The 23,893-nt window shown below is 34.7% G+C and overlaps 1 protein-coding gene, 1 long non-coding RNA gene and 1 pseudogene across 2 annotated transcripts; 2 read left to right on the top strand and 1 right to left on the bottom strand.

Moving 5' to 3' along the window:
• The first annotated feature begins 3,604 nt into the window (after window positions 1-3,604).
• Window positions 3,605-12,679, top strand: LOC122276850 (annotated as a pseudogene).
• Window positions 12,680-13,889: 1,210 nt separating this feature from the next.
• Window positions 13,890-17,040, top strand: LOC122276270 (protein SRG1-like). Its single transcript, XM_043085861.1, has 4 exons — window positions 13,890-14,276; window positions 15,103-15,350; window positions 16,019-16,343; window positions 16,608-17,040. The coding sequence occupies exons 1-4, from the start codon at window positions 14,028-14,030 to the stop codon at window positions 16,854-16,856; spliced, it is 1,071 nt and encodes a 356-aa protein (XP_042941795.1). The 5' UTR covers window positions 13,890-14,027; the 3' UTR covers window positions 16,857-17,040.
• Window positions 17,041-17,826: 786 nt separating this feature from the next.
• Window positions 17,827-21,323, bottom strand: LOC122276273. Its single transcript, XR_006228817.1, has 2 exons — window positions 20,987-21,323; window positions 17,827-18,122 (listed from the first exon to the last, which is right to left on the bottom strand). It is a non-coding gene; the product is annotated as an uncharacterized LOC122276273 (long non-coding RNA).
• Window positions 21,324-23,893: the final 2,570 nt, after the last annotated feature.

Genomic DNA, 23,893 nt, shown 5'->3' with positions numbered 1-23,893 from the left:
TTAGCAAATGACTTTTCAACTCGATTTTGTATGCACCATGAGAACCGAGCTTCCCAAATGCTTTCTTCAATATGTGCTAAAGGTAGAATCTTTATCGAGTATTTGGAAAGACGATAACAATGGCATTTTTCAGTACTCTATCTTGATATGTGATGATAGCATTAGAAGCTTTACCATTCACACAGTTCAACCAAGTCTGAAATAGCCATGTAAATGTTTCTATGTCCTCACTAGAGATCCCATTGTGGTACAAATGGCATCCCATACCTGTTTGTCAATATGTAGTATCGAATGTGACGACATCACCAAAATATTTGTAGGCTGCCCTACTTCATGCATCTACCAAAAAAAATTCTTCAATCTACCGTCATCATCGAAATCCCAATGCAAAAAACCCGTCATTCCTGTATTGCATTCTCGCAAATACTCACGAAGGGCTCCAGCGCACCTTTACCAAGTCAAAGGTGACGTGTCTTATCAATATAATTACGACTTTCTTTTTATAGGAATGGCAAGTTCTCAAACCTACCAACTTCTTGCACAAGAGCGGCAAAACTCTTATTCATTTGGATGCCAGCCTGATCATATGTATCTAACACTCTCTTCGCTGACTAGCACACTTCTCTATTGTAGCGAAAAAAAAAAAAAAAAAAAAAACCTTGATTTTTGTGGGGACAGGTTGTGGTTGTGTGTATTGTGAATCGTCAACACTTTCAACATCCCATCAATCAATGTAGCATTTATCTTCACCTTACAGTCTATTTTTTATATTGGCCATGGCCTTGCACGACATTCGAGGTCCAGTTTCATGCCTTCCCACCACAAGCACAACCCAACATTACATATCTTAGACTCCCATGCTCATAGCTCTTATTCCTTTGTGTCATTATTCTAAAACCACATTGTTCACATATTTCTTATAATAAGAAACTAACTCTTCTTCGGATCGAAACATCATCCCCAACTTGGGCTCCTTAATACCATCACCATCATTAGTCTGCATTGTAATTTGTATCCCAAACACCTCGTCATCTTTTGGATTCATCAGCATTACGCACAAAGGGTGTAGACAAAGTCTTAGCCTCCCCAGAGTCAAGTGTGGGGTCTTGAATTTCTTCGACATGACTTGAGCTTGAAGAGTTTATACCAACTAGAGGTGTAGCTAAAGAGTGAAATGGAGACACAAGATTTCCCTGTAGTTTACAACTATAAAAAATCATGTGTAAATCAATATAAGCACGGTGAGAAATAAGCACATTACTTAAAGAACGAATCCATCACCTGAGTAGTCAGTGGAGATGGGTTGGAATCAAGACGAGGAATAAATGGTGGTAATCACACATATGACATTTGTGCATGCAAACCATGCATATAGTTTTGGAAGTCCGAATAAAATAGTATCGGTATCACTTAACACATAAGTGAAACAGTAGTGATAATGTGCAAAAGATCAAAAACAAATATATTCATTAACAAAATAGTTTAATAGTTCTAAATTAATATTCAAAATACTTGTGATGTTATATTGGTTGATGGATGAGTAGTAGGAGGTCCTAGTAAATCCGGATACCATGATCTTGGTATCACCTAACACAAAGGAATAATGATAATGTGCGACTAAGATAAATATATTAATAGAACAGATAAATAATTCAAAAATATTATAACAGAATACTTGCGTTGTTGGACTTGTGGTATGAGGTGTTGAGAATTGTTGATAAAAGGGTCTTACTATCACCTAACATATAAACCAACCACTAGTTGATGGATGAACCAAAACTTATGTAATAAATATAGACATTAAGTGAAACAGTTATACTGAATTTTAAGCACAGTTACGAATACCTAGGTTGATGAATTTGTTGGTGGATCTGTGGCAGGAGGTGTTAACGAAGATGCATGCCCTTTCCCTTTCTCCATCTAGACAATATTTATGAAAAAAAAAAAAATCAGTTTAGCAGTCTTGCATGATGGACATTGAGGGAATTGATGCTTGTTGTCCATGACATACTAGCGGTTTCAAATGTAAAGATCCTATCAATCCACTTGTTGTCCATGACCCAATCTTAAACAATTATGAAGAATAAAAACTATAAACATATGGGGATTATCTGAACTTTTGTTATTAAAAAAATTTTTTAAAAAATTAAAAAAAAAACACTCTTCCAAATGTCAAGAAAAATATAAACACCTTATCTTTTATAAGGGCTCACCACATAATATGTGAGAGGGTAAAATCATCTACTCCATCAAATTGCTCAATTGAAGGCAAGAATAAAAACCTTGCATATATGCAATTGTATAATTTTTCTTTGTCTAGGAAACCCTGCAAATGTGACATGCCTTTTCCCAATTAAACTCCGGAGCCATGCAATGTTCCACCATCCCATGTTTTCAAACAATTATAGTGAGAAACTTGTTTTTAAATAATGTTTATACATTACTCAATATCTCCTAATCCTTTACATTTCCGGTGAGAATCATCCTTGTTATTGTCTTATTCTTTGCATACATTTCCTTGCTACCAAAATAATCTGCAAAAAATGCCCACGTGCTTCGTCTACAAGCTAAATTTCATGACTTTGTTAAGCATAAGTTAATGGAAGATCAGAAAGCTAACCTAAAAGGGCACAATCTCTTTACCCAAAGGTCGTGCATAGATGAAGTCCCTCGATAAAAGGAATGGCCGCCTCTCAGGAATAGAATCAATCTCAAAAACTTCAAATGTTTTATTCTTCTTCTTAAGATTTCCACTAAGATTTTTGTACTTGGTTGATTCTTTATAGATTGCTACTTCATGGAACTCCAAATTCACATTCTTCAAGAGGAAACCACTCGATTTCTAATTTGAGGTTTGGGATCTCTCTCTCGATTCCCCGTGTTCAAGAGCTTGCAAAGTAGCACTGTCCCCACCACAATATATTCGACCCAAGCAAGGCCCTCCCTTCATATCCGACTCCATAGCTTTGCCTCGACTCCTAGTCATCAACATGAGTCTCCTATTTTCCCAAGATTTTATAGTCTCTGAACTGCAGAAGTTGCACTTGGCAAGCAAACAATGGGGTTTCTTCTAGGTCAATCGTGACCTCTCTCTTTTTTAGCGTCAATTTTAGGGGGGACGGAAATGAATTGGTCGCAAAAACTCTATATTCTTGGAGTGCCTCACCTTTCTCTCCCACTCAGGTCATATCTCTTCTTCACTCTCATGCTCGCATGGTTTTCTAAAACAAATAAATAAATTATTTTGCACTTCTAAACTATCATCTATTATTTTGGAAAAAATTTATTCATCATTCATTTTCTAATCATTTTTTCATCATCCTATAATATGGCATTAGATTATAGGTTCACAAGTAAAATATAATAAATAGTCTTCAATCATCTAATACCACATCATGAAATAATGAGAGGATGATGAAAATTAGGATAATGAGTAGCATTACTTGAAACGTAAAGTCTGTTTAAAAACATAACTATTATCAGATATTTTCGAAATTCTTTACTACTTACTATTCACTGCTTTAAGACTGTTAAGGCGTAGTAAAATGTTGGGAACATTTAAACTGTTTAATCTAAAATATTCAATTTTGGACCACCAGATCTTATGATTCAATCAAACTATATATCTTTAAATATTTGGGTTGAAGTAAAAGTTGAAAAGATCAAGTTTGTATGTAAAGATAATTTGGAAGCTTACTCGGAAGAGCTTAAAAGTCTTGCCATGAAATTCCTACATCAGAATATGGCAAAAGCTCTAAGAATGGAAAGTAATCACATGAAGTGCCTATTTGAAGAAGGGCTGCAAGCAATAAGGATGAACTATTATCCTCCATGTCCACAACCAGAGCTTGTCATCGGCATCAACTCTCACTCCGACTCTATAGGCCTAATAATCCTCCTCCAACTCAATGAAATTGAAGGTCTCTAGATTAGAAATGATGGAATGTGGATCCCAATTAAACCCCAATGATAGAGTACTAAAGCAATTAATGGGTGATGTAGAAAATAACAATAATCAATAGAAAAAGAAGGAATAGTTCGACATTATCTTTGAGAAAAAATTGTACATTCAGCTAAAGCTCAACATTATCTTTGAGAAAAAATGAACATCTAGCTCGCCTCTTTGTCCGTCGAGAAACTATCTTCTTCTGTGCTTCCCTCGTGTTCGGTGGTGTAAGGGGAACTAGATTCGCTACCATCATCGTTGATAAATGTTCTGACATCAAGGTTGTGATTTTCAGCTTCCATTACTAACGATGCATCAATCTAAGTGGGCTCGACATCAAGCCTGTGCATGGGGTTAACTAGTCCAATGTCATCAGCATGGACTGACATGTATTCTTCAAAAGAATCATCCTCTTGGTATGCCTCCACGTCATTAGCATCATAAGCATCTTCTTCAATCAAATTTCTGAGGGGAAAATCATACACATTTCTATTGACAACCTTTTGTATTGCATACCAATTACCAGGGATCATACGATTTTTTAAGTAGAACACCTGTGAAGCTTGACACGCCAAAACAAATGGCTAGTCCTTATAAAATGTCAGAGACATATTCACACTAGTAAGATGATCGCCCACACGTATCCCTCGTCTGGAATCAGAGATGTCGAACCAGTCACATTTGAATAAGTACACATGGCGCCATCCCATGTAGCAAACTTCCAAGATGTCTATTAGAACACCATAGAAGTCAACACTTTGAGCATATAGTTCACTAATGATCAGGACACCTGAATTTTGGGTCCTACGATGTGCTTCACATTGCCTCGTGTGAAATCGTATGTCATTCATGATGCAACCAGAATAAGACACAACCCAAGGGTCAAAACCACATGCAAGTGCATATAGATCATCCGAAACATCACTAGGATTGTTAACACGTAGATTTTGAATCTGTCATAGTTGCATTAACCAAAACAATTATTTGTTGTAAAGCTGTAAAACCACAAGGTGTGAATGAGGTATGTAATAGTAAAATACATACGTGTGACTTGAACCAATTTGGAAAATTTGTCGCGTGCAAACTGTCGACATTATCAGGGTACTCTTCACTGACATGCATGTAGTGTTCACTGGACAACAGACCATCATTAGTGATTAAATATGATATATACAATCTATTTAAGTAATTCAACAAAGGAAAACAATAATGTCAATGTCTAGTTGAAGGTACTTACTTCAGGTATTGTCCGATCTCTTTGCAATTATTAAGCACGTACCATTTTACTTTTAGAAACAGGTCATCGTCTAGTCGATGATGTGATGCAAAACCCATGGGCCTCACCTTTTGTCTAAAAATACTTAGTCCTTCTCCTACACCATCTTCTCCTCTATCAAAGTTCCGTTCTTGAGGATTGAATCTAGATTCGACATCATGGAGGTATATGGAACAAAAATTCAAAAATTCTACATGGATACAGGCCTCCGCAATTGAACCTTCCCGACGGGCCTTATTCTTAATGTATCTCTTAAATTTTTCAAGATATCGTTCAAAAGGGTACATCCACATATATTGAACTGGCCCTACAAGCAGCGCCTCATGTAGCAAATGATAGGCTAGGTGGACCATTACATCAAAGAATGTAGGTGGAAATAACATCTCTAGCTTGCACAAAATGACGGCTATATCTAACTGAAGCCGTTCTAACACATCAACCTTGATAGTTCTTGCACAAAGTTCTTTGAAATATGTGCTCAACTCAGTCAATGCTAATCGTATATCTTGTCGTAAGTATCCACAAATTGCAACAGGTAGTAATCTTTGCATAAAAATATGATAATCGTGACTTTTCATGCCAGAGATTTAGCAATCGACAACACTCACACATCTCGCAATATTAGAAGCGAAGCCATCAGGGAATTTGACATCATTCAACCATTTACAAAAACCTGCCCTCTCGGCTCCATACAAGGTGTAACATGCATGTGGCATACTCACGCGTTGTCCATCCTAGATCAAGTGTAATTCTTTTCTTATATTGAGATTGGAAAGGTCAGTGCATTGACATGATCTTTAGTTTTCCCAGCGATATTCATCAAAATTTCTAAGATGTTGGCACATATGTTCTTCTCAATGTGCATTACATCAAGGTTATGTCTAAGCTTTAGAGTTGACCAATATGGTAATTGGAAAAGGATACTTCTTTTGGTCCAATTTAACTCATCAGTGGTACGCTTTCTCTTCTTTGTAGATTTGCCAAAATCAGTTTCTGGAATATTCTGCAATTGATTAAGTGTATCTTCTCCTGACAACTGCTAAGGTGGGCCACGATGCTCTGTGCTGCCATTAAAAATACTCTTTTTCTTTCTCCAAATGTGGCGTAGGGGCAAGAATCGGCGATGACCCATGTAACAATGTTTTCAGCTGTATTTCAACCACAAAGAATCTGTTTCTTGCTCGCACGATGGACATGTCATCTTCCCCTTAGTGCTCCACCCAGAGAGATTTCCGTAAGCAGGGAAGTCGTTAATTGTCCAAATTAAAGCTGCATGCAATCGAAAAGTCTCTTTGGCCTTGGCATCGTATGTATCGACACCATTTTCCCATAGATATAATAGTTCGTCTATTAGAGGCTGCAAATAAACATCGATATCATTTCCTGGAGATCTTGGTCCAGATATCAACAATAAGGTGATGAAAAATGGATCTTTCATGCATAGCCACGGGGGCAAGTTGTAAGGCACCAAAATCACTGGCCATATACTATAAGGTTTTGCCAAATTATTGAAGGGGTTGAATCACTGGCTAAACCAAGCCGTACATTTCAAGGATCTTCCACAAACCAAGTATGTTCTTGATCAAATGCCTTCCAGACCTCAGAGTTAGCAGGATGCCTTTGAATACCTTCCTCATTGACACGCTGATCCCTATGCCACCTCATATTAGCTGTTGTTTTACATGACATAAACAATCTCTGCAACATTGGCTTTAATGGAAAATGTCCTTTTGAGGAATTTGTCATTGCTTATTGTTACTGAATATCCATCCTGATGACTTACATTTAGGGCACTCTTGTTTCTTTGCATTTTCCCTCCAATAAAGTATGCAATCATTTGGACAAGCATGTATTTTTGTGTAAGAAAATCTCAGGCCTCGCTCTAAGTTCCGTGCCTCTTGATATGATTTCAGTAAAAAAGCATTCGGAAAAGTTGACTGTAGTATTTGAAGAAGCATGTCAAATGACTTTACACTCCAGCCACCAAGTGTTTTAATGTGCAGCAACTTAACTAAAAATGAAAGTTTAGAATACTTGGAACAACTTTCATAAAGAGGACGCTGTGAATCAACCAAAAACTGGTCAAAATTCATGGTTGATTCACTTCGGACTGAGGTTGAACCCCCAACATAGAATGACTCGGGTGAAGGAACATTAGGGAAATTCCCTGCCCGAATGTCTTGTAACATAACATCAATGTCATCAATGTAGGGATCAGCTTGTTCGGGATCATGAAAATCGTCATCATCAATAAAAGGTAAATCTTCCTCCTCGCAGTGAAATATCCATGTCGTGTAAGTTGGTTCAATACCTTTAATGAACAGATGTCTCTCTACCTGACTTATAGGTAGGAAATAATTATTTGAACATAGGGTACATGGACACCGGATTTATCACTTGTAGAATGAGATCGAGCTAAAGTAATGAAATCTTTAACGCCTGTCGCATATTCACTAGATCAAAATCTATTAATGATTTTCATCCAACTCTTGTCCATCTACGAAAAATACCTAAAGGTTAAAAATTGGTAAATTGGGAAAAAGATCCTTTAAAGAATCATTCCATTCCACCCATATATGGTCCTATAAAACCAACAGCCATTTATGTTCCACTTGAAGAGATTTTGAAGAAGAATACTTAGTTTTATAGCGATCTAATATCGTGTGGGTAAGTGTTATTGCTCATCGCTCTTCAGTTTGGTGTATCGTTATTTAATAATGATCAAAGAGTTTGGTATTGGTAGCAACAAATTATAGAAAAACCTTTAACTAGTTCAGGAAAAAAAATATTTTCAAGTTTTTCGGAAGAAGAGATGAACAATGCCTAATGCAAAAAAATTTTAGGGCAAAAAGGCAACTAGTTATATAAATAAAAGCCAACGAGCACTGGTCATAGTATTTTCAGAAAAATAGAAAAACAATATAACTGTATCTAGTATTAATAATACTTTCACTAAGAATTAACAATAGCCTATGAACAGAATTGGGAATTAGTCCTAAGAAAAAACAATAGCGCACAAACAGACCAAAGCAACAGACAAAAAAGCCTATGAACAGAATTGGGAAAAAGCCATTGAATATCACAAGGCATACCATTAGTTGTAAAAGCATTTATTATACTGAATGAACAATTTAAGTAGATGAAGCCTGCCAACTAAATTCTATTTATCAAAGTGCTGAGTTTTAAAAGGGCAAAACAAAAAAACAATTGCAGGAAATTAACGGAGAATCAGTGTAAAGGAGCCCCATTTCCTGGAAAGTGAACAATTATACCAAAACATAAAAGAAGGAGAAGCGTTTGCTTTGAGCCTTTAAGGCTTTTGGGGTCTGATACAATTATGCTGATCATGATGGTGTCTTAACTGTTGACTTTTTATTTTTTATTTAGTAAAAACATAGCATATATGATGTCAATGCAATAAGAAAAAGAACCTGCTAACCACACAGATAAAAAAGAGTGGTGAAGATTCACATAAAAAACTAATTCCCAATTCTTTGATTCGCATATATGTATTGTGATTTGATTTTTCTGGGGGCCAGCCAGATTATTTGGTGCTGCGTTCTCTCCATTAGATGAAGGACATGTTCTTGATTTACATAAAGGAGTTCTTTCTTCTCTTCATGATGCATTGGTTTCAATGAGTTTTGATGAACAATTCTGAAACAAGGGTTAATTGACTATTACCCATTTCTAATGATTGGAGGAAATAGAGCCAACTGACTAATCGATTACAAAAGAAATTGGAGCAGTATCTGACTAATTTTTCAAAGGCTAATTAGTAGTGACAGAAGCAGTGTTGGGAAATTCAGTGCATCAAGTTGCTGTCAAAACACACTGAAACAAACATGAAAAAGTTTTCATTTATGTAATTATTCATTGTCTTTTTTTGATCTTTTATAAGATGTAAACCAGTGCATCTAAACTTTTACAAGTCAATTAAGATCAATTTCATATAAAAATTACACAAGAATATCAAGTGATAAGATCAGAATCCTAGCAACATGCTTGCAACTGCAAATCAAGGACTATGGAAATCCAACCAAGCCCATGGCTATAGCCATGGACATAAAATAAGCCCACATTCAGATTTCAAGTAAAACAGCCTACATGGCCTCCTGATCCAGAAGGACAAAGTTTCAACCCAAACATCCTACCAATATTAGTAGCCCAAATGGCAAGTACGAAAAGTAATCATGTCTTAGATAATATCAGTGCAAAACGAGTGTTTGGCTTTTGATTCGGAGTTAAGATCGCGCTCATGGATAGCGAAGGTCGATTCCTCTGCTTCTTTTTAAAAAGAAAAGAAAATGCCAACAAGAAAATCAATAAATAAATAGAAAAACGATAGTTCTTAGCTAGATGTCAACCACATTTTGAGACAACAACTATATCCATGTATAAAAGATATTGGCCAAGAATTTCTATGTTTACGGAAATATTTTTTTTTTAATAAGTAAGAAAATTTATTGATCCTCATAATTAGGCAAAGTCCATTACACAGGTAGTGTACAAGAAAGAAATACATCTGTGTTTAGGGAAATGTTTTCAGTTTCTAGCATAGAATCCCCTGTTCAATTGTTGGAATGATATGTAATGTGGAAAGGTTCTGTCACAAACACAACTTCTAGGGATATTCCTGCAGGTAGAGAATAAAGCTTTAGTTCTGATATATGGTTTCTTCACTACTGGTGTATTATACCTTAAAAAGATTGACACAATCTCATGTTAGGATAGAGTAACATATTCCCAAAGAAGTATGTTTTTCTGAAAAGTGAGATTTAAAATAAAAGCTGAAGGGAAGCAAGCCCCATGTTTTGGTTCGGGGGGTGGGAAATTTCCTTCCAAATTCACCCCAGGAGCCTTAAGTATATACCATACTACATATGTAACATGACTTATCTGTACAAATGTTTAAGACAAAAGCTAAAGATACTATCCCCCACCAAAAAAGCTAATGAACAACATGGGTCTGCATTTTGTTGTGCACATGGCTGCTGTCCAAGACATTGAAAACACAATTGTTGATAATGTATAGGAGGAGGGAAAAGGGGGAGGGGGGAAGGAAAAGAAAAGAAAAACAGCTGTATTATAAAGGTGATGGGTTGTTTTATTGAAGCCCTCGGCACAGAAACTAATATTTTACAGACTTGTGAAAGGAAACAACAAGTGCTCTATTTCCATTGTGAATAAACTATATGAAATAAATGGTTTATTTCCAGTATGATAGGCTGACTAACACCATCAAATGATCATAAACTAAATATCACAACAAAATCCCAATTTTAGCAACATTATTATATACACAATATTGATAAAGTTTTGATGATTACACCCAGATTTTGATCCAAAATTATAACCCCTAAAATGATCATGTTCCGAGAGAAACAGATTAGGGGTACAAGTTAGGGTATATATACCTAAACTGAGAAGATAAATAAGTGAGGGGCCTTGATTTGGAAAACAAAAAAAAAAGCCAAAAATAGACAATATTGAGAGAAATACAACCAAGAGGCTATATGATTTCAGAAATTACAATCAAGAGGCTATACGATTGCATTGTATATATTATACAAAAATGCATTACAATCAAGAGGGTATACGATTTCAAAAATTAGAAGTGCTTTGATAGAATATTTTGCCATTTCAAAAGTAACAGACCAACAAAGCCCTAAGTACCAAGAGAGAAACATCGGTTGAGACAGCTCGGAGAGTAAGAGAAACATGAGAGAGACTCACCGGCGTCGAGAGGGCACAGCAGCTGAATCGACTGTGTACGCAACCGACACACAGCAGAGAGACGACAGAGAGAACTGAGTCTCACTATCGGTAAAGGATTAGGGGAAAGGAAAAACAAGCGGGCCGGTTGGGAGTTTTCCCACCATTTAACTGATTAAAGACTTGTTGCGGCAGTATATAGGTCGCTGTAATAAGAATTCTCCTGCCACAATAAAAAACTTATTGCGTCAAAACTTATTACCGTGACATAAAACGCCACTAAAAGTACTTGTTCCAACGGCACTTGACAATGGACAGATAACAATCAGGAAAAAATGGAAATGGTCTATTCCCGACAGAATTTTACCCGCCGGAAATGTTTTCAGCCGCAAATACTAACTTTTTTTGTAGTGATAGTCAACATTGGAGATATTTTGGAGGTAAATCTCAGAGATTTTAGATTAACCTCAATTTATTTTCGTTATGTCATGAATCTTTGTTCAATACTCAAAAGTACTAACACACTTTCTATAATTCAAAGAGATATGGATACAATATGTAAATTTCCCGACGTAAAATGTTATCGATAAAAATGTTTGATAAAAATGTTATCAAATATTCACGTAATGTATCCATATATCCTTCCCATGGTAAAAAGGTGTTTTGATTCTTCTTTGGAAAAAGCTAGAGATCTTGTTGGGAGCTCTCACTCCATTTTTTTTTTTAATTTCTTTTATTTAGTGATTAAGAAAATATTGTTTAGTAATATTGTGAATTTTTTTTAATATTTAAAAATATTAAAAAAATGATGTGAAAAAAAAAACAAAAGAAAAATGGGAATTGCCTAGCGAGAGCCCCAGCAGTAGACCCACCCTTCTTCTTTTGGTTTGTTTGTTAATTCCCACGCATTAGTGGTGACAATATATGTCACGACCCGTTAACTCAATACAAACACGATATGATAATAGCAGGTTTGGGTTTAATTTTAACGAATTCAGATCAAAACAGGTTGACCTGTTAAACCACGATTATTTAATAGGTTGATAACGGGTCAACCTATTTTGACACATTATAACCCGTAAAAAAAATTTAAAATTACAATTATACCCTTATACTTAAAATTTACATTTTTTGAATTTTAATTTCAATATTTTTAATGTTTTGATTGTAATTTTAGACTTGTAGTTAGTTTAATAATTTTTATAGATATTATAATTTTAACATTTATATAAAATTATACTAAATTTAATCCGATCAAATCAGTTAATTTTGAATCTATTCAATCCATTTATATAAACGAGTTAAAATGAATTGACACGGCACGATTCGTAATATTAATGGATTGTATTAGAGTTTGATATTTTAATACGATAAGTTTAACGGGTCGAGTTCAAGTTTATCTATATAATATAATATATATATTTTGACACGATACGAATACGACTCGTTAACATAATTTTACATCTCCACCATGGATGAATGGTTTGGCAGATTGTGACTAATCGTATCTACCATACCATCGAGCATTGTGCGACTGTGAACTCAGAAAATGAGAGGTTGTCGATAGCCACCTTTTTAACTTTTAAGCCCAAAACTGGAAGGAGAATTTGGTCCAGCGTCAAGCCTTGTGAATGCAGACTCACCGGCATTTGTTCAAAAGAATAGGAGTTGTAGATTACTTGGAGGGTCATTTGTCACGCAAACTCAACGGGAAGTCATTCGTTGATGCTATGAGGATCTAAGAAACGTGGCAAAAAATGAATGCTCTTGATCATGTAGAGAATATGTTTTGAGTATATATACTCGAGCCAGAATTAAAATAAATGAAATGTTCATGCTATATTATTAATTACTTTGTTTTGCCAAAGTGGGACCAACATAAATTTGTAATTCTACAGTAGTAAATATTAGATCAATGCCCACCATAATTTGTAAGTCACAGTCTTCTTCTTCTTCTTCTTCTTCTTCTTCTTTTTTCCGTCTAAAATCAAATTAAAGTGATCGATATAAAAATGGAATGGTGTACTAAATCTTATCACTTCCGTCAAAACTATTGACATTGCACGTTCAACCGAAGGATTTGTTTTGAGGAATTATCCCATGCATTGCTCAGTTTTGACAACGAAGCTGCCCAAATCCAGGATTTCTCAGTGCAATTTTTTTTAACTTTTTATTTTTTAAAGTATTTTTTATAGTTTTTTAAATAAAATAAATAAATAAACACAATACTAAAAATTAAACAAATATTCAAAAGCTTTCATCGTAGGATTCCTTGGTGGATGCATGATTTCCATCCTTAGAGCAGTCTCATTGGATTATCAATATCCAAAAGTAAATATACCTTTTTACTATGGAATACAAAATTCACTTGCAATGAATTATCTATTAACAAATTTTGTAACTTTTAACTAAAGTAATTGTAAACCTTATACCAAATTTGATATCTACTATACATATACCAAATATTTATTTTATTATTATTTTATAACACTCTCTCTTCTCTCTATCTACATCCACAAACTTCCATAAATTTCTTTAAATTAAATAGTAAAATGTGATCAAATAAAATAAATTAATAATTAAAATATCATAAAATAAAATAAATTAATAATTAAAAAAATTAAATATTTTTTAAATTATTAATTACTCATTACTATATAATAAAGAAATAGATATCCAATATAGAGATTTGATGTGAATAGTTAAAGTTAAATTCATCTTATATTATTTTATTATTGTATAATAAAAAAAAATAGTTATTTCAATGTGAAGACTTATGTAAATAAAATAGTTAAAATTTAAATTCATTTTACATTTATCAAAATTATCCTTTATACATGCATAATCCATTAACAATACTGTTAGTGGTTGATCACGAGAATTATACTACCCATCCACCAGTTGCGTTCTAGAAACCATATGAAATAATAAAATATAATGTGACCGAGGGTGGGTGGGTTTACACCAGTTTCCTCATCATCACAGTACTTTACTGGACTATCCCCATTTTTATAATACGTAGGAATTAAAGCTCTAAAATTGCCTTTGGATTTCCTAGCTAGCAGTCTAGCACTATCGGATCAGCTGTATATGGAAACGCAAACAACGAGGTTTGGGATCTCTCTCCCGGTTCCCTGTGTCCAGGAGCTTGCAAAGCACACAGCAAGCACTGTCCCGCCACGGTATGTGCGGCCGGATCAAGACCCTCCCTTCATATCCGACTCCACAGCTTTGCCCCAACTCCCAGTCATCGACATGCATCTCCTATTTTCTCAAGATTGTATGGACTCTGAACTGCAGAAGTTGCACTTGGCAAGCAAACAATGGGGTTTCTTCCAGGTCAGTCGTGATCTCTCTCTCTCACACACACCCACAGAAAGTATATATGAATATATGATCTTCGTTCAACTCTTCATAAATGAAGAAATTACCACCTGATCTGATCCATTATATAACTGTTTTGAACCATGAAATGGTGGCTCCTCATGACAAAAGGCTCTGTGAGAGTATAATTAAGTACAATCTATGACAAAACTCTTGGTTGAAGAGTCACGAACCATATTGAATAAACGGATTCAGGAAAAGATTGAAGAAAAAATGAATCCTTGAGCCAAAAATATATATGAGAGCAGCAGATGCACATGACGAGATTTCAGAGACTTGGAAAGGTAGCTTTACCAAAAGATATACATGCTTTTGATCATCTTTATCGTCCAATACAAATTTTTAGCAAATGAACAGAGAAACAAATCGTTTGTAAACGAATCACATGACCGTAAAGATCAATAATAATTGATCAGCGTTGTGTTTATCTGGACATCCAAACATACTCTTGCCCTTTTCTCTCTCTTGCACCTAACATGGACTTTTTCTATAGGATCACAGTAAAAAAGAGAATTTTTTGAGTGGGTGTTTTTAAATGAACGTAGAAGTTACAGGTTTTGGGCAGGTACAGGTATTGTTTTCTTTCTCTTTTTTCTTTTTCTAAAGAAAAGTAATCACAACATGCATGGCTAGAAAATGGAGGGTGAGTGCCCACCACTGCGAATAGGGGGGAGGACGGACCCAACAAGTAAAAACGACCATATTATATAATTTTAATTCTTAAATTCTAAGATTTTAGTTACTTTCACATGACTTCAAGATGTGGGGATGAGTTTTGTAGTTGATAAATCATGGGGTGAGCAGTTCCCTGTTGGAGAAGGTGAAATCTGGCATTCAAGAACTATTTAATATGGAGATGGAAGAGAAAAAGAAGTATTGGCAAGGAGAAGGAGAGGTCGAGGGATTTGGACAGAGCTTCGTTGTTTCGGAGGAGCAAAAGCTGGACTGGGGTGACATGTTCTACCTCATAACCCTTCCCACCTATCTCAGGAAGCCCCACTTATTCCCTCACCTTCCTCTGCCACTCAGGTCATATCTCTTCTTCACTCTCATGCTCGTATGGTTTTTTAAAACAAATAAATCAATTATTTTGCACTTCTAAACTATCATATATTCTTTTCAAAAAAATCTATTCATCATCCATTTTCTCATTATTCATTGATGTAGCATTAGATTATAGGTTTACAAGTGAAACAAAATAAATAAATAAAATCTAGTTTTAAGCATAATTGTGTACTAATATGTGCATTAATCTATTATGATTGGTCAAAAAGTAAATTTTATTAAAAATAGTGCTAATTTAAATTTTAAGTATGAAGGAATTAGTATTGGTACGCAGATTAGTGCGCGACTTTACTTGTATATAGCAAAACTCATAATAAATAGTCTCCAATCATCTAATGTCACACCATGAGATAATGAGAGGATAATGAAAATTGAGATGATGAGTAGTATTGCTTGAAACATTAAGGGTCAATTTGGAAACATAACTGCTATAAGATATTTTCAAAATACTTTATTATTATTCACTACTTTTTAAGACTGTTTAGACATAGCAAAATGTTGGGAACATCTGAACTGTTTAATCTAAAATATTCGAGTTTTGACCGCCATTAATGATATTGTGATTCAATCAAACTATATATCTGTAAATCTTTGGGCTGAAGGAAAAGTGAAAAGATCAAGTTTGCATGCAGAGATAACTTGGAAGCTTACTTGACAGAGCTGAAAAGTCTTGCCATGAAAATCCTAGATCAGATGGCAAAAGCTCTAAGAATGGAAAGTAACGACATGAGGTGCCTATTTGAAGAAGGGCTACAGGCAATGAGGATGAACTATTATCCTCCATGTCCACAACCAGAGCTTGTCATGGGCATCAACTCTCACTCCGATTCCGTAGGCCTAACAATCCTCCTCCAACTCAATGAAATTGAAGGTCTCCAGGTTAGAAAAGATGGAATTTGGATCCCAATTAAACCCCTCCCCAATGCTTTCATCGTCAACGTTGGAGATATTCTGGAGGTAAATCTCAGAGATTTTAGATTAACCTCAATTTATTTCCGTTATGTCACGAATCTTCCTTCAAAACTCAAAAATATTGACACACTTTCTATTATTCAAAGAGAGACAGATACAAGATGTAAATCTACCCACGTAAAATGTTATCCATAAAAATGTCATAAAAATATTTAGGTAATGTATCCATATATCCTTCCCATGGTAAAATGGTGTTTTGATTCTTCTTTTGGTTTGTTTGTTAATTCCCATGCATGAATGGCTTGGCAGATTGTGACGAATGGTATCTACCGTAGCATCGAGCATCGTGCGACTGTGAACTCAAAAAATGAGAGGCTATCGATAGCCACATTTTTAAGCCCAAGGCTGGAAGGAGATTTTGGTCCGGCGCCAAGCCTTTTGAATACAGAGTCACCGGCATTATTCAAAAGAATAAGAGTTGCAGACTACTTGAAGGGTCTTTTCTCACGGAAACTCGATGGAAAGTCATACATTGATGCTATGAGGATCCAGAAATGAGGGCGGAAAATGCAAGCTCTTTATCATAGAACTAGCCTTTTGAGCTTTCTTGCTTTATTAAAAACCTAAGTCACTAAAAGAAATAATTCCCAATGGCTCTTATCAAGTACTGAAGTTTAGCTTGCCCACACATTTCAATAAACGAAATCTTTGATGATATATCATTGCTTTGTTTTTGCCATAATTTTGAGGATATTCTACTATGCATGACTCAGTAAATTACAACCATTTGTTTCCTAAAAACAAAACAAATGATTTCAATCGCATTTACAGCCGTGGCACAATTTAAATGATTTCATGTATCAATCATCTAAAAATGAATACGATTCAAAATTTATTTAATTAAGGATGACAAAATATAAAATGAAAAAACTGATTCACATGTATTTTGAAAGTAACTAGTAAGGCTTAAAAGAAATCTCCGATGTTAGTTGATATTCTCAATGATGAAAGTCATCACCATTACCAATTAATTCTTTTAGGCCCTAGTTTTTTGTTGGGCAAGTCCATACACTTAATTTTTTTTTATTGGCACCAAAACAGCATTCCGACTGATCCCAAGTATTGCACAGGCCCTCACAAGGAGTTTCCCGCAAATGCACCTCGGGTAATTCAAAGGAAAAAATCATCCAGCCTGATGGCCCCTAGAAATTGTTCACACCCAATGAGATTTGAACCTTACACCTAGAGGGAGGAGACCTCCAAGCCTAAGGCCTTTACCACTAGAGCCAATCCCTAGGGATTAAGTCCACGCACTAACTTTAAAGGAAAAAAACCAATATCCAAAGCTAAACCAATTGAGTAAATATTTGAAGCATGTCACCATATCCAGAAAAGAGAACCAAGGCACAAGACATTCCCAGCCAACACCACCACTAGGCACATAGACATATATTTTAAACAAATTGTGGAATCCAATATAGGATGGTGCCCACGCGAGGGGAGGAAGGGAGGGAGGGAGGAGATAGGAGAATTCAAATCAGTCACTAGGTAAATACTCAAAAACAAAACATAATAGAAATAGAAGGTGCAGCAAGGCATCTATTATCCAAAGAATTTCAAAATAGATAAAAAAAAAATATACAGTGAATCTTAATATGATACAAAGATAGCTATGTTATGCGGACCAATGGCTTCATTCCCTATTCCAGACCTGAAGTATATTAATGCATAAATTCCAACAGTACCTTTTAGTGAGAAATTTTTCATCTATTATGTTGGAATAAAGCACAACCCTTACAGCAGGCATCGTTAATATCTCTGAACCTAACATAGATGGAACAAGAAGCATTGTCAATAAAGGATTATGATAAGCAGCATGTCAAAAGATAACTACATCAAGATCAATTCAACAGCGAGAAAGAGCACTGTAAGGGAACAAACAAACTTCTACACTATCCATAGCACAAACAAAGTTCAGTCAAAATATAATACAAAGTTATATTGTTGAAGTTGCAACTTTGCTCTGTAGTAGTAAATGGTAGGTTCCTCAAACAAACTGATACTGATCTCCAAACTCATATAGGGTCATAATAGAATTAACATCCAAGCTGCCTAGAGATGTTCAACATGTTTGGCAAACTTGTATTGACATGGGCACCCATGGCATGCTTACTCTCTTATATTAGACAAGACAAAGAATACATGTAGCTGTACCTAAACACATGCATGCCTTGTATCCCTTAAGTTGCAGTATCTTTATGCACATACATTTGCGTGCATTTGCTTATGTAAATAGAAACATCAATTAGACATGCTTCTATATATGTATGCATATTAGCGTGCATCATCAAAATCATGCTGCACAAAGTCAAATTGAGAAATTCAGCATTTTGCATTAACGGATCAATCTAAACACAATTTTTAAAGCCCCAATTCACTCCCCCCCCAAACAAACAAACACACACCCCTTCCAAAATCCCAGAACAAAGAAAATACAAATACACTTGCAAAAACCAAATACCGTTCAAGACCCTATGGGTTTGCATTTAGAACTGTCGGGTTTGAATAAAACAAGGGGTGTAAAAATTGGAAATAAAAAACAAAAGGGGGAAAGAAATTTGAAAAAAGAAACATTTGGATATATGGTCCTACAAACATTTACAAGGTTAAACATTTCCAATTGCATACTTCAGAGCCACGCTACTTCTTTAGCTTTATCTTGCCAACTGTTTTCACATAGAAAAACTAGCAAGATATCCAGGCACACAAACTTACAGAAGCATGATTAACCCCAAAAATGTCAACTTGCATTTCCCAAGGAAAAATACTCTGGGTATTGGTTTGCTGCACCATGGGGAGGAGTTGTTTATAGTTTTGTTATGGTGATTTGAAAAAATCGCAAATCATCAAGTTCAACCCTGGGAAACCACATTATTGACCTCCAAGTGGCATCGTTGTTATTCATCAAGCTAAGGTCAAAAAAAATTAAAATTGAAACTTCAAGATGGTATAGATTTCCACTTATTAAAAGAAAAGCCAAAATACGCACTACTGCACCAGATTAATAATGTAAAGAACAAGAATTTTTTTTCTTTTTGAAGTGGAACTAACTCCTCGTACAAAATCAAAATGTCTGTTTACAATTCATCTCAGGCCAACTCTTTGACCACTAGACTACACCTAGACAGATATTTTTTATCCTCTACAAACAATAAGTTTCACCAAAAAATAAAAATATGTGATGGGAGCTCGTATGCTAGAAACAAGGGACTATCCAAAGCCCAACCATATTGACCATGCCTAGTGAAAGACATATAAGGAAAATTACTCAACCAGTGGATTACCGAAGCAATCTAATTCTGGGATTGCGAAATGGAATTCACCCTCGCACAGAGTAGGATGCAGTACATTTTCAATTGTAGAGCCAAACCAATTAAGTATTTTTTTTTTTAAGATATGGAAAACTTTTTTCCTTGCTTGTTTTTTCTGGAGGGGGGGCGGGGAATTAAGTATTTGTTTTTGAAGGAATGGAAACTTTTCTTCCTCTTTTGTTTTTTTGTGGGGAGGGGGTCGTTTACCATTAGACATAAATTGGGCGTTTACTGTAGGCATAAATTTTTCTATGCCCTTGCATGCACAAAGCATCTACCTAACCACCAGCCAGGAGAAGTAAGATAATTCCTCTCGCCTTTTAATTTCCATTCCATTCATTTGACAAGTTGGAAGGATAGATGATAAATGTACCCACCATCCAGAAACCAGCTCCCTCATAACATGCACCTGAATTCAGATACGTATTTCTGCTACATTGGACTAAGCACATGGATGCAATGCACATGTATATAAAGTAATTCGTTTACTTGCAATGGACCCACTAGCCAGTATAATTTCACTTCTGTCGCCCTCCTATTTTCCAAGAGAACAGCTGCGCCTATTATGTAGTCAATTCAGTCCATGTCAGGGGATACAACACTAAACCCATCCACCCCATGTTAATTCATCAAGTGAAGCACATTTCCGGATGCACTAATTTATGATTTCTCTCTCCATCTCTTTCCCACCACCATCTCCAAGAGACTTCCAGGGCAGTGGGAATTTCCCATTGCCTTCCATTACCAGTTAGAGTGTTATATGGATTTGCAGTTCCTATTCTTTTTGCGTTTTTTTTCCTTTGATGGTTCAAATCTTATTGTTTGTATCCCACAATGGTCAGATTTCTCGGTGCAATATTTACAATGACTCTGTTAAGGTTTTAGCACATTCCTGACAAGGAATCTACGTGTTTTACCAAAAATTTCTCACTTGTTATATTTATCTCAACATTCTACGATGTATATGTAAAATCTAGTATCCTTGATAAAATCTTAGGGCAGAACTCGTAGACTACATTGCAAAATACCGCAAATCTACATATCAAGAGGTGATCAGCATGAGAAACATGTAAATATCGAGCAAATGGGAGACATTCCGCTGATAAAGTAGAAAACCCATATCATCACAAATGGCGAAAACCCAACTTGGGAAACTGTAAGGGTCGTACCATCACAACGCGAAATAAAACTCAGATTCTCACAAGCAGAAAAGGCAGAGATTTTCACAGCCCTAGCTAAAGAGTAAAAACCAACCCTCCCCCTCCCCAAAAAACAAAACAACAAAAGTAAGAACAAAACCTTACAGGAAAATTATACCTTTTGAGCACAAACCATCTCTCAGGGAACTGAATCACAAGGTGACGAAGGCCACGGCCAGCATGGGCTTGGGTTCGAAGTTTTCGAACTAGTAAACGCATCCTAAACCCTCGAACCCAGATGGTGAGAGGTGTGGGTTTAAGGAAAGTGAGGGTTTGGTTGGTGCAGGGACGGAGTGATGAGATTGGTGCACGAATTACGAGGGAAGCACAGAGAGAGAGACAGAGAGAGAGAGAGAGAGTTGTTTTGTATTTTTTTTTTAGAAATAATATTTTGGTTGCTTTTGAGTATGCGAGGTAAAGTATGTTTGGTTTGAAAACGAAACCCCGCCCTTCAGTCTTCGAAACTGTCCCTTTGTCTTTGTCGTATCAGGTTTTGAGTTTTGACTCCGTTCCGCGCGCGTTGTCCACACGTCCTAAAAGTTTTAAGATTTATTTTATTTATTATTTTTCATTTTATATATACTTCCTTCAAAAAGTTAATACAGATCACAGTAATAAATATCACCAAACGATATCGTATCTTTCGGCATTAAATATTACGCGCTCCCGTGTTCTTCCTGCGTATCTCTTTTTTATTAATTATGAAAAACATCTAACTCATCAAATTATCATAAATGTTTGGAAAAAGTTACTCTTACCCATTATGGCTTTCAATTATTTTTTTTATTTTTTATTTAATAATTAAGAAACTTTTTCCTAGACCAATAAAGAAATAATATTATAACTGTGCATAAGTATTGTGTAATTTTTCTTAAAAAAATTATGATTTATTATTAAAAAATTAATTTTTCTATAAATTTCGTATTTATTTATTTTTTTGAAATAGATTAATATTACTTACACATTTCGTGATTGTAAATATTAAAGCTCTAAAATTTTCCATGCATGAATTATATCTCTTGTTTAAAAGAAGGTTTAAAGTTGTATTTTAGTAAGTGTTCATCACAAAATATTTCTAAATCCCAATACAACCAATGTTAAATGGCTGCCAAAAAACACAAGCAAGAAAACATAATATGTGCATCAGCCACACCTTCACACTCTATAAAAAAGTATTAAATAGTAATATAAAATAATAATAATAATAATAAAATATTTGATAATACTTCACCACCCAAACAGCACTAAACCTAAAGGTCATTGGAATTTTCTCCATGTTAATATGGGTACTCATGAATAGGGAGGGAAATATGTTAACTGTTGCACAGAGAGCATACGCTATCTAGCTTGATTTTCTGAGGAGTTTAAATTTTAGGGACAATAGTTTACTGCGCGTGGGGGATCACAACTTTGTGGAAAGTTTTTCAGAGTTCGTATCTATTATGAATTTTGGATTTTCTTTCCTTTTAAAGTGCTTCTATTTTAAGTTTGGATTGTATTCATATGCAAGATGCTCTTGATGATTTGATACACACTAATGAAAATCTTACATGAACAGTAGATTTCAGGTGAAACCCTACTCGTAAATGTATCGGCACTGTTGTATATATCTAATTATTAAGTATACAAAAATGCTATAGTCACTAATTATTGTGTCTCGACAAATTTTTTTTTTTTTTATTTAGTGATTAAGGAAGTATTTTTTAGTGATATTGTAAATTTTTTTTAAAATATTTAAAAAATAAATAAATGAAAGAAACTTTGTTCTTCTCGAGATGAATCTCGTGCTACACCCTCGGTGGATGGAGCACGGGCTGCACAGCTCTTAAGTATAACATTTAAAGAGATTAGACTACGTTAGTTATCTATTTATTTGTTTTGGATCATTATATATTTTTTAAAAATATACTTATAGATTAAAGTCCCGTTTTGATGTTAAGTTGAATTCTTTATGAATAATAATGAATTAAGATAGTGAAATAAATTTTTTAAAGTCCACCTAAAATAAATTTAGATATGTTTAGATATTAAGATGAGTTAAATATATTTATGAGAAATTGAAAAAGGTTGTGGGTCTCACATGTAAAGAGATTTTGAGTTGAGTGATATTTAATGATTTAAAAGTTGAATGTTTAAACGTTAGACTCAACTTAAAATTAGACTTAACTAAATTGATCTCAATATCCTTTGACATCCAAACAAGACCTAAATATTTCGCTCTTTTTTAAGTAATGATAGAATAGCGTTAGGATCGCTCGGCCTTTTACGTCCAATTATGAATCATAGACTCTTTATAAATTCGTCTAAACTCTCTTTAAAATAACATCTTTGTTAAGCAAAAATATTATCATGTTTACATCCTCTATGAATTTCCAATTAATCTTCACCAAAAGTTGAAAAAAAACATAGACAATAGAAATTATTCACCAAGACCCTGTAAGCAGTAGTTGAAATTCTTTCCTTCCATTTTTAGTATTCTTTTCAATGTTTCTTAAACTTGAAGGGAAGAAAAAAAGGATGGATTCCTCCTTTATGGTCCAATGTCTTTTCTTTTACCACCTGAGCAAGTAAACAAAATTAATTGTACGTATGCCTTCCTTTTCTCTTTTGAATTAATCATCGACACCTTTCCTTTTGAACTACCCTTCCCCTACATTGTAACCATTGATTAGCCTTGAATTCTAAATTGAATGTAAGGCGGCCAAAGTCACCTGTTAGATATCCGTATACTTGTAGCCTGTTTTGATATTTAAAAAAAAGTACAGACAGACGCAATTGTGAGATGTCCAATAAAGACTAACTAGATATAATCATGGACTCTATAAGGGATGTGTATAATTTTTAAAAAAAGAAAATTAATTTTTTTATGTCTTATATTTACTTATTTTTTAAAAATAATTGTACGACGTTTACATACTGTATAATTGTAAATATCATTTCTCGTTTATAAAATATGAGATTTTTATAGAATAATGATAGCCTTACAACTTTTTTTAAAAAGATAAAATCATTTTATTCTTAAACC

The sequence above is a fragment of the Carya illinoinensis genome, chromosome 9 (assembly GCF_018687715.1).
Source record: "Carya illinoinensis cultivar Pawnee chromosome 9, C.illinoinensisPawnee_v1, whole genome shotgun sequence".
NCBI lineage: Eukaryota > Viridiplantae > Streptophyta > Magnoliopsida > Fagales > Juglandaceae > Carya > Carya illinoinensis.
Note: the sequence above shows the minus strand (reverse complement) of the source record. Positions and strands in the feature narration are given on the sequence as shown.

Excerpts from the sequence above, each read along its gene's own strand:
- LOC122276270 (XM_043085861.1), top strand. The coding sequence starts at position 14,028 with ATGGAAACGCAAACAACGAGGTTTGGGATCTCTCTCCCGGTTCCCTGT. Across the intron at positions 15,351-16,018 it reads CACCTTCCTCTGCCACTCAG|AGATAACTTGGAAGCTTACT; the intron begins GTCATATCTCTT and ends GTTTGCATGCAG. Across the intron at positions 16,344-16,607 it reads ACGTTGGAGATATTCTGGAG|ATTGTGACGAATGGTATCTA; the intron begins GTAAATCTCAGA and ends ATGGCTTGGCAG.